We start from the raw sequence: 12,500 nt of genomic DNA on the forward strand, positions 1-12,500 counted from the left end.
TCTGACATATTATAAAAGTGGACGGCGATAAAACCGCGAGAGCGAGGCGGCCGCAGGCCGTGCAGTCAATGGAGAGCAGCTGCGGCGCCTGGCTCTCACCTGATCTAACAGATGATTGGTTCAGATGTCGACTCAACAAGATGACGTTTTAGATAAACTTTTAGTTTTTGTTGAATTTTAGAGATTAAGATTGTATTTGTCTGATCTGAAGGTTTATTCTGTGAACAGAAACATGTTGTGTGACTGATGGTGAAGTTTAGTCGTCACAGACTGAACACATTCATCATAAACTACACAGAGTCTACTGTGTATTAACACTGGACGCTTTAATTATTGAAGTATTTAGCAGCACAGAGACTGGTGGTCAGTGGGATGTGAGGACTCTTAAACTAACATGTGTACAGATGTGAAGCCCTGACTATCTGACTGAGCCTTAATGAAAGCTGTTGTCTTGTATAAAATATGAAGCTTACAGTCAGACACAGTGTATTCAGCCTGTGTAGTTGAGGCGACAGGTCAAACTGATATGATGCTGATTTACAGCAGAGTTCATGAACCGTGAACATAAACTACAGATCACCTGTAAAGCATTTTAATAAATTAATCTTTCATAATTAAAACAACTGGAGACTGAAAACAAACTGATATATGGGTCTGATCACTTTAATGAACATTAATGACATCATTCCAGATAAGATGTGAGTGTGTCTGTGACTTCCTGTACGGACTGAAGGCTGCTGGAAACTGTCGGCAAACTGTCCGACTTCACTGCAGCTTTTTGTCACCGGCCCCGCTGCGGCCGCCTGTTCTCGTCTACTTTCCAGGCGAGGCGCAGTTCATCTCCAACGAGCCTATTGTTCTGCTGCAGCTCTGTGATGTCATCAAACGCTGACTGACAGGATGTGACAGAAATGGACGAAGCGATGACCTTCGCTGTCCAACTTTAATGTCACTCATCTGGTTTTTCTGTCAATCCACCCTCCTCCACCCTCCTCCCCCTCCTCCTCCTCTCTCTCCTCCACCTTCCTCCTCCTCCCCTCCCTCCTCCTCCTCCTCCTCCTCTCCCTCCTCCCCCTCCCCCTCCTCCTCATCCTCCTCCTCCTCCTCCTCCTCCTCCTCCCCCTCCTCCTCCTCTCTCTCCTCCACCTTCCTCCCCCTCTCCCTCCTCCTCCTCGTCCTCCTCCTTCTCCTCCCCTCTCCTCTCCTCCTCCTCTTCCTCTCCCTCCTCCTCCTCATCTTCCTCTCCCTTCTCCTCCTCCTCTGTGTGCTGACATAAATCATTTATGAAGTGACATTTCTGCTACACTCCTCCTGTCAATCAAACCTGACAGGACGAGGAGGAGGTGAGGAGGAGGTGAGGAGTATTTTTGTCTTCATCTTTAAAAACATCTTTTCCCCCCTCTGTCCAGGAGCAGTACGTCTTCATCCATGATGCCATCTTGGAGGCTTGTCTCTGCGGTGACACAGCGATCCCAGCCAATCAGCTGCGGTCGGTTTACTATGAGATGAACCGATTGGATCCTCAGACCAACTCCAGTCAGATCAAAGAGGAGTTCAGGGTAACGTGTTGATCCACATCACATATTTATAATATTACATGTAATAACAACTTTATTATTGGTTAATGAATGATTTACTAATGTTTATAAATCATCATTCACAAGAACTATGTAAGATTTTGAAAATTGTCCCTGACTTAAGTTTAATGAGCCATTAAGTCTACAGTTATAACATTAATAACTCATTAATAAAGACTAATAAACATCATCTGTTCAGCTATAAACATTAATAACTCATTAATAAAGACTAATGAACATCATCTGTTCAGCTATAAACATTAATAACTCATTAATAAAGACTAATAAACATCATCTGTTCAGCTATAAACATTAATAACTCATTAATAAAGACTAATAAACATCATCTGTTCAGCTATAAACATTAATAACTCATTAATAAAGACTAATAAACATCATCTGTTCAGCTATAAACATTAATAACTCATTAATAAAGACTAATGAACCATCAGCTGTGCAGCTATAAACATTAATAACTCATTAATAAAGACTAATAAACATCATCTGTTCAGCTATAAACATTAATAACTCATTAATAAAGACTAATGAACCATCAGCTGTGCAGCTATAAACATTAATAACTCATTAATAAAGACTAATGAACCATCAGCTGTGCAGCTATAAACATTAATAACTCATTAATAAAGACTAATAAACATCATCTGTTCAGCTATAAACATTAATAACTCATTAATAAAGACTAATGAACCATCATCTGTTCAGCTATAAACATTAATAACTCATTAATAAAGACTAATAAACATCATCTGTTCAGCTATAAACATTAATAACTCATTAATAAAGACTAATGAACCATCAGCTGTGCAGCTATAAACATTAATAACTCATTAATAAAGACTAATAAACATCATCTGTTCAGCTATAAACATTAATAACTCATTAATAAAGACTAATGAACCATCAGCTGTGCAGCTATAAACATTAATAACTCATTAATAAAGACTAATAAACATCATCTGTTCAGCTATAAACATTAATAACTCATTAATAAAGACTAATAAACCTCATCTGTTCAGCTATAAACATTAATAACTCATTAATAAAGACTAATGAACCATCAGCTGTGCAGCGATAAACATTAATAACTCATTAATAAAGGTTAATAAACATCATCTGTGCAGCGATAAACATTAATAACTCATTAATAAAGGTTAATAAACATCATCTGTGCAGCGATAATCATTAATAACTCATTAATAAAGACTAATGAACATCATCTGTGTAGCTATAAACATTAATAACTCATTAATAAAGGTTAATAAACATCATCTGTGCAGGTATAAACATTAATAACTCATTAATGAAGACTAATAAACATCATCTGTGCAGCTATAAACATTAATAACTCATTAATAAAGACTAATGAACATCAGCTGTGCAGCTATAAACATTAATAACTCATTAATAAAGGTTAATAAACATCATCTGTACAGTGATAACCATTAATAACTCATTAATAAAGACTAATAAACATCAGCTGTGCAGTTATAAACATTAATAACTCATTAATGAAGACTAATAAACATCATCTGTGCAGCTATAAACATTAATAACTCATTAATGAAGACTAATAAACCATCAGCTGTGCAGTGATAAAAATTAATAACTCATTAATAAAGACTAATGAACCATCAGCTGTGCAGTTATAAACATTAATAACTCATTAATAAAGGTTAATAAACATAATCTGTGCAGTTATAAACATTAATAACTCATTAATAAAGGTTAATAAACATCATCTGTGCAGGTATAAACATTAATAACTCATTAATAAAGACTAATGAACCATCAGCTGTGCAGTTATAAACATTAATAACTCATTAATAAAGGTTAATAAACATCAGCTGTGCAGCTATAAACATTAATAACTCATTAATAAAGGTTAATAAACATCATCTGTGCAGGTATAAACATTAATAACCCATTAATAAAGACTAATAAACCATCAGCTGTGTAGTGATAAACATTAATAACTCATTAATAAAGGTTAATAAACATCATCTCTGCAGTTATAAACATTAATAACTCATTAATAAAGGTTAATAAACATCATCTGTGCAGTTATAAACATTAATAACTCAACTCAACAGTTATACACGTTGACAATAATGATGGGTAAAAAGTCATCATTTTTGCAGTACATGTTAATAATCCATTCATAAGAAGTTAGAAACATGAATAACTCATTAATAAAGGGTAATTACATTAATTGTGCAGTTATACGCGTTATAAAGGTTATAAACACAAATTCTGCAGTTAAAAATGTTTATAAATCTGCAGCAAGAAATGTCAGAGAGTCGTTTTGAACTGAACATCTCTAATAAACCTAATATGTTATTAATAAAGGCGAGTTTTCTCTTTTATCTGATTGATACAGTGTTTGTTAATGATTTATTAATTATTAACAAACACTCTATTCATTAACAGAGAGTCATTAAAGAGTTATTAGCATTTATTTATTTATTGAGACTGATTGAGAATTCAAAATTGTTTGTGTTGATGCCTCCACCTTGGTACTGATGATATTGATCCTTATTGGTGATGATACTGATCCTCATTGGTGCTGATATTGATCTTCACAGGTGATGATATTGATCCTTAGTGCTGATGATACTGATCCTTATTGGTGATGATATTGATTCTTATTGGTGATCATATTGATCTCAATAGGTGATGATAATAAACTTTACAGGTGATGATATTGATCCTCATTGGTGATGATATTGATCTTTATAGGTAATAATAGTGATCTTTACAGGTGATGATATTGATCCTTATTGGTGATGTTATTGATCCTTATTGGTGATGATATTGATCCTTATTGGTGATCATATTGATCTCAATAGGTGATGGTAATAAACTTTACAGGTGATGATATTGATCCTCATTGGTGATGATATTGATCTTTATAGGTAATGATATTGATCTTTACAGGTGATGATATTGATCCTTATTGGTGATGATAATAAACTTTATAGGTGATGATATTGATCCTTGTTGGTGATGATATTGATCTTTATAGGTAATGATATTGATCTTTACAGGTGATGATATTGATCCTTATTGGTGATGTTATTGATTCTTATTGGTGATGATATTGATCCTTATTGGTGATGATATTGATCTTTATAGGTGATGATATTGACCTTCATAGGTGATGATATTGATCCTCATTGGTGATGATATTGATCTTTATTGGTGATGATAATGATCTTCATTGGTGATGATAATGAACTTTATAGGTGATGATATTGATCCTTATTGGTGATGATATTGATCCTTATTGGTGATGATAATAAACTTTATAGGTGATGATATTGATCCTTGTTGGTGATGATATTGATCCTTATTGGTGATGATAATAAACTTTACAGGTGATGATATTGATCCTTATTGGTGATGATATTGATTCTTATTGGTGATGATATTGATCTTTATAGGTGATGATATTGACCTTCATAGGTGATGATATTGATCCTCATTGGTGATGATATTGATCTTTATTGGTGATGATACTGATCTTCATTGGTGATGATAATGAACTTTATAGGTGATGATATTGATCCTTATTGGTGATGATATTGATCCTTATTGGTGATGATAATAAACTTTATAGGTGATGATATTGATCCTTGTTGGTGATGATATTGATCCTTATTGGTGATGATAATAAACTTTATAGGTGATGATACTGATCCTTATTGCTGATGATATTGATCCTTATTGGTGATGATATTGATCCTTATTGGTGATGATATTGATCTTTATAGGTGATGATATTGACCTTCATAGGTGATGATATTGATCCTCATTGGTGATGATATTGATCTTTATTGGTGATGATACTGATCTTCATTGGTGATGATAATGAACTTTATAGGTGATGATATTGATCCTTATTGGTGATGATATTGATCCTTATTGGTGATGATAATAAACTTTATAGGTGATGATATTGATCCTTGTTGGTGATGATATTGATCCTTATTGGTGATGATAATAAACTTTATAGGTGATGATATTGATCCTTATTGCTGATGATATTGATCCTTATTGGTGATGATGTTGATCCTTATTGGTGATGATAATAAACTTTATAGGTGATGATATTGATCCTTGTTGGTGATGATATTGATCCTTACAGGTGATGATACTGATCTTTATAGGTGATGATCTTGATCCTTACAGGTGATGACATTGATCTTTATAGGTGATGATACTGATCCTTATTGGTGATGATATTGATCCTCGTTGGTGATGATATTTATCCTTATTGGTGATGATATTGATCCTCATTGGTGATTATATTGATCCTTGTTGGTGATGATATTGATCCTTATTGGTGATGATACTGATCCTTATTGGTGATGATATTGATCCTTATTGGTGATGATATTGATCCTTATTGGTGATGATAATAAACTTTATAGGTGATGATATTGATCTTTCTCAGTGATGATATTGGTGTGTGTGTGTGTGTGCTCAGACTCTGAACATGGTGACGCCCACACTGCGGGTGGAGGACTGCAGTATTGCTCTGTTGCCTCGAAACCACGAGAAGAACCGCTGCATGGACGTGCTGCCCCCGGACCGCTGCCTGCCGTTTCTCATCACCATCGACGGGGAGAGCTCCAACTACATCAACGCTGCACTGATGGACGTATGTCACGCCGCCTGGACCGTTTAGTGCCTGTTCTGAAACTGTTAGTCGTGTCACATGATCTTCTGAGCAGATGACATCGTTGTTTTGATTTCAGAGTTTTATTCTCAGCTTCAGTGATGACATGACAGTGAAACACTAAAAAGTTGTCACTCCTGTTATTTTCATTTATTTGGGGGTAACTACAGCTCCCATGATGCTTCAGAGCATGTAAACAGGAAGTATAATGTTGCCATGGAGTCAATGAGTGAGACACACACAAACCACAGTACTGTGCCGAACATCCCAGTAAACAACTCTGTTGTTGTGTGTGTGTCTGTGTGTGTGTGTCTGTGTGTCTGTGTGTCTGTGTGTGTGTGTCAGAGCTCAGAGAAAAAAACAATGTGAAAGTGAAAGTTGATGTTGTTTATTCACCTGTGTGATGTCACTTCCTGCTGTGTGTGTTAACTGTTGCAGAGCTATAAGCAGCCGTCTGCGTTCATCGTTACCCAGCATCCTTTGCCCAACACGGTAAAGGACTTCTGGCGTCTGGTCCTCGACTACCACTGTACATCCATCGTCATGCTGAACGATGTTGACCCCGCACAGGTAAACACACACATAAATACACACACACTAATACACACACACACACACACATAAACACATTAACACACACATTAACACAAACACATTAGAACATGGCACTCTTAAATACTTGATTCTGATTGGTCAATCAGCAAAATTCTGCAGTGTTTATTTCTTGAGGTATCACCGTTGCTCTGCTGCTTTGTTGCTAGGGACGCCATAGTAACGGCCTTAAGGCCATTTATGCTCAACGTTAAATACGGATCCGGATACAGACGGAGCCTTCTGTCCGTATCCATGTTCATTTCGTCCGTAATTCTTCACGTTTCCATAAAGCTTACGGATACGGGCCAAACGGAGCAGTACCACCGGAAACCGTGGGGGCAGTGTTGCTGTCACTGCCCGATACGTAGCTCTAGTGAGACACGAAGAAGAAATAACAATGGCGATTGGAAAATAACTCCTGACAGGGGAATGGAATGGAACACACACACACACACAGACAATAACACACACACACACACACATTAACACAATAACACACACATTAACACACACACACACACACACACACACACACACACGCGTGCAGTGAGCTGTGAGTTGCTGAACTCTTTCCTCCAATCAAGACTCTGGATGTGGTTTTTCCAGGTTTATTAATGAAGCAAAGTGTGAAACTAAAAATAGACAAAATAATCATCAGATTATGAAAATCATGTTTTCACAGCTGTTTAAAGAATCAAATATTACTGCACCTCATTAACCACAGATTAGCATGGCTAACGACAACAGTAGAAACAGATGCAGTGAGCATACAACCTAAATGTTACCTCATAATCATGAAATGTTATATATCTCTGTGAAACAGGAAGAAAGAAATGTTTGTTAGATGTCATGATCAGTTCATCGTATCAGCATCATATTGTACATTTTTACCATCAATCAAACTGATAATATTAAATCTATGGTGTCAACACCAGCCAATATTCATGCTTTTATTATTTTAGCTTCACCATGAAAAGACACGTCAGCTGTTTGGATACAGACTTTTTTGTGTTTTTTGTTTGTGTAAAAGTTAGATTTTATTTTTTGTTTTTGAGGTGCAAAATTAGAAATATTTCCAAACATGAGGTCGACTCTGTCAGATATATATTAATACAACTCACTGTCAGGTATATATTAGTATAACTCACTGTCAGATATATATTAATACAACTCACTGTCAGATATATATTAGTATAACTCACTGTCAGGTATATATTAATACAACTAACTGTCAGACATATATATTAGTATAACTCACTGTCAGGTATATATTAATACAACTAACTGAGGTATATATTAGTCTAACTCACTGTCAGATATATATTAGTATAACTCACTGTCAGGTATATATTAATACAACTAACTGAGGTATATATTAGTCTAACTCACTGTCAGATATATATTAGTATAACTCACTGTCAGGTATATATTAATACAACTCACTGTCAGATATATATTAGTATAACTCACTGTCAGTTATATATTAGTATAACTCACTGTCAGTTATACATTGGTATAACTCACTGTCAGATATATATTAGTATAACTCACTGTCAGATATATATTAGTGTAACTCACTGTCAGATATATATTGATATAACTCACTGTCAGTTATATATTGGTATAACTCACTGTCAGTTGTTTATTAGTATAACTCACTGTCAGTTATATATTAGTATAACTCACTGTCAGTTATAGATTGGTATAACTCACTGTCAGATATATATTAGTATAACTCACTGTCAGTTATAGATTGGTATAACTCACTGTCAGGTATATATTAGTATAACTCACTGTCAGTTATAGATTGGTGTAACTCACTGTCAGGTATATATTAGTATAACTCACTGTCATATATTGGTATAACTCACTGTCAGATATATATTAGTATAACTCACTGTCAGTTATATATTGGTATAACTCACTGTCAGTTATATATTAGTAAAACTCACTGTCAGATATATATTAGTATAACTCACTGTCAGGTATATATTAGTATAACTCACTGTCAGTTATATATTAGTATAACTCACTGTCAGATATATATTAGTATAACTCACTGTCAGATATATATTGGTATAACTCACTGTCAGTTATATATTGGTATAACTCACTGTCAGATATATATTGATATAACTCACTGTCAGATATATATTAGTGTGACTCACTGTCAGATATATATTAGTATAACTCACTGTCAGATATATATTAGTGTAACTCACTGTCAGTTATATATTGGTATAACTCACTGTCAGATATATATTAATATAATTCACTGTCAGTTATATATTGGTATAACTCACTGTCAGTTATATATTGGTATAACTCACTGTCAGTTATATATTAGTATAACCCACTGTCAGTTATATATTAGCGTAACTCACTGTCAGATATATATTGATATAACTCACTGTCAGTTATATATTAGTATAACTCACTGTCAGATATATATTAGTGTGACTCACTGTCAGATATATATTAGTATAACTCACTGTCAGTTATATATTAGCATAACTCACTTTCAGATATATATTAGTATAACTCACTGTCAGATATATATTGATATAACTCACTGTCAGATATATATTAGCGTAACTCACTGTCAGTTGTTTATTAGTATAACTCACTGTCAGATATATATTGATATAACTCACTGTCAGATATATATTAGTGTAACTCACTGTCAGATATATATTGATATAACTCACTGTCAGTTATATATTGATATAACTCACTGTCAGTTATATATTGATATAACCCACTGTCAGTTATATATTGATATAACTCACTGTCAGTTATATATTGATATAACCCACTGTCAGATATATATTAGTATAACTCATTGTCAGATATATATTGATATAACTCACTGTCAGTTATATATTAGTATAACTCACTGTCAGATATATTTTAGTGTAACTCACTGTCAGTTATAGATTGATATAACTCACTGTCAGTTATATATTGATATAACCCACTGTCAGATATATATTAGTATAACTCATTGTCAGATATATATTGATATAACTCACTGTCAGTTATATATTAGTATAACTCACTGTCAGATATATTTTAGTGTAACTCACTGTCAGTTATAGATTGGTATAACTCACTGTCAGATATATATTAGTGTTACTCACTGTCAGGCGGCACGGTGGAGTGGTGCTTAGCACTGTTGTCTCACAGCAAGAGGGTTGCCGGTTCAATCCCGGGTGTGGGCGCCCTTCTGCAGAGTTTGCATGTTCTCCCCGTGTCAGCGTGGGTTCTCTCTGGGCACTCCGGCTTCCTCCCACAGTCCAAAGACATGCAGAATGGGGACTAGGTTAATTGATAACTCTAAATTGTCCGTAGGTGTGAATGCCCCCCCCCCCCCCCGCGACCCTCAAGAGGATTACGCAGTTAGAAGATTCATGAATGAATGAATGAACTCAGTTGTATATTAGTATAACTCACTGTCAGATATATATTAGTATAAAGGACTGTTAACGATAGTATGAATAAATAAATTGTGTCCATATATTGAATCCATGTTTGTGTCGAGATGATGTTGTCACCAGTCACTGTGTGATAATGAACATGCTGTCTGTGTGTCTGTCTGTCTGTGTGTCTGTCTCTCTGTCTGTCTGTCCCTTTGTCTGTGTGTCTGTCTGTCTGTCCATCTGTCTCTGTGTCTCAGCTGTGCCCTCAGTACTGGCCGGAGAACGGCCTCCATCGTCTCGGCTCCCTGCAGGTGGAGTTTGTCTCAGCAGACCTGGAGGAGGACGTCATCAGCCGCATCTTCAGGATCTACAACACAGCCAGGGTGCGTTTATTTTACGCTCTGTCACCTCCCTTTTCTGTTGCTGTTAAATGTATAATGGAGTATTGAAGTTATGGTTAGTTGTGATTTATATGTATTTATATTCTCAATATTTTCTTGATTCATCTCTCTGCACGTTGAACATTCATGTAGTCCCGGTTTGGTTTTAATGTAAAGGAGTTATTTAAAATGTTTAATTTTTACCAAGCTTTTAAATTCATGATGAATTTTTGAAAGAGGTGAGGTACGTCACATGACTTTAAAAGGCATCATGGGTATTTAAAATGGTGACTTTCTGTTGTTAGTCAGAGGAGGAGGAGCTGCTCGCTCCGAGTGTTATGCAGCATCACAGCCTTCCTACTTGGTTTCTGCTGTGACTGCTGCCACCTAGAGGCAGGGCACACACCAGGACTCAGGGTTTTTATAACCCAATATTTTGTTTGGTTTTATATGAGTTAGATTATTTGTTTTTAGACATCAGGTAGCTTTTGGTTATATATAGATAGGTTTTTGTTTTCAGTTAGCAGTTTAAGTTTATTTGCACATTTTGGTATAAAGAACGGAGAAAAGGTAAAACAAAAACAGTTTACCTGTGCAGGTGAGGTAGAAAAATCTGTTCATGGTCCCTCAGCTGAAGATATGAATAACATAAACAAAGATTTAAAATACAACATGATGCAAAGTAAAATATCAACAAAGTTAGTTTTGGTTACATAGAAGTTTATTGTTTGTTTGTTCTTGGTTATATGTAAATGAGTTTGCTATCAGATAATGGTGTGTTTTGGTTTTTAGTTATTTTATTAAGTTTAGATAATAGTAGGTTTTTGGTTATGTAAAGGAAACGGTTTTTAGATTATAGTTTTAGATATTTACCAGTTTTTCAGACAAGGGTTAGTTTTTGGATTTATATGAGTTAGGTTTCAGTTTTCAGATAATGTTTAGTTTTTGTTTCTGTATAAATCAGTTTATTTCTTCTAAGATAACTTGTTAGTTTTTGGTTTTATATATTAATGAATCTATTTCTTGATGTAAGCTAACAGCAGCTGATGTTTGCCAACAGCGTTAGCACAACAGAATCCACCTCTCTCAGTCGGAGGTCGTTTGATTTTTACGCCCTCAGGTATTCAGGGTGCATTTGATTTCTGCCTGCTAAAGTTCAGCTTTGCCTCCGTTTGATTCGAAGCTCCATTTCTTTCCTGTTTCACCAAATTTAGATCAGAATGTGTTTGATTTATACCCTCCTCACCCCCCCGTCGGGCTGAGTTTAGGTTTTGCTGCGTTTGATTTGTGCCTCATTTCCTCCCTGTGTCTCACAAAATTTGGGCTGTGTTTGATCCCACTCCCCTCCCCACCCGCCTCCCTGTGGCAGGTCGGATTTAGTTTTCGGTGCGTTTGGTTTGAGCCTTTTCTCCTCCCTGTCTGCTCACATTTATGTTCAGATCTGTTTATCCTCCATCCTACCCTTCCCCCCTCATTTCCTTCCACCTTCTCTTCCTCCCCTTCCCTCTGTTTACCTTTCCTAAGTCCTTTGTTCCCTTCCTTCTTAATATTTGTTACTTCCTTTCCTTCACTATCTCCTACCTTTCTTTCTATACAATCTCTTTTCCTTCTTTCACTCCTCTCCTTTCCCATCACGTTTTCCATTTCATCCCTCCTCATGTCTTTCGTCGATCCATTTGTCCTTTACTGTGCGTCTTCCTTTCCTTCATTAGCACTTTATTTCCTCCCTACCTCCTTTTTGTGTCTTTCCTGTCCTATGCCCTTCTTTCCTTTCCTTTTCAGTCTCCTTAAACTTGCCTTCTCTACAATGCTTTGTCTCTTTCTACTTCCT

At 35.5% G+C, this 12,500-nt stretch overlaps 1 protein-coding gene across 9 annotated transcripts in view; it reads left to right on the plus strand.

Annotated features, from left to right (window-relative positions):
- LOC125881953 (receptor-type tyrosine-protein phosphatase mu-like) overlaps nt 1-12,500 on the plus strand; it is a 202,425-nt gene that overhangs the window by 186,672 nt on the left and 3,253 nt on the right. For all 9 annotated transcript variants that reach the window (XM_049565455.1, XM_049565447.1, XM_049565451.1 and 6 more), the window contains 4 exons: nt 1,410-1,559; nt 6,085-6,258; nt 6,715-6,846; nt 10,547-10,672. In XM_049565455.1, coding sequence (XP_049421412.1) covers nt 1,410-1,559; nt 6,085-6,258; nt 6,715-6,846; nt 10,547-10,672 — 582 coding nt within the window. The remainder of the gene's footprint in view (nt 1-1,409; nt 1,560-6,084; nt 6,259-6,714; nt 6,847-10,546; nt 10,673-12,500) is intronic.

The sequence above is a fragment of the Epinephelus fuscoguttatus genome, linkage group LG21 (assembly GCF_011397635.1).
Source record: "Epinephelus fuscoguttatus linkage group LG21, E.fuscoguttatus.final_Chr_v1".
In the NCBI taxonomy this organism is placed as follows: Eukaryota; Metazoa; Chordata; class Actinopteri; order Perciformes; family Serranidae; genus Epinephelus; species Epinephelus fuscoguttatus.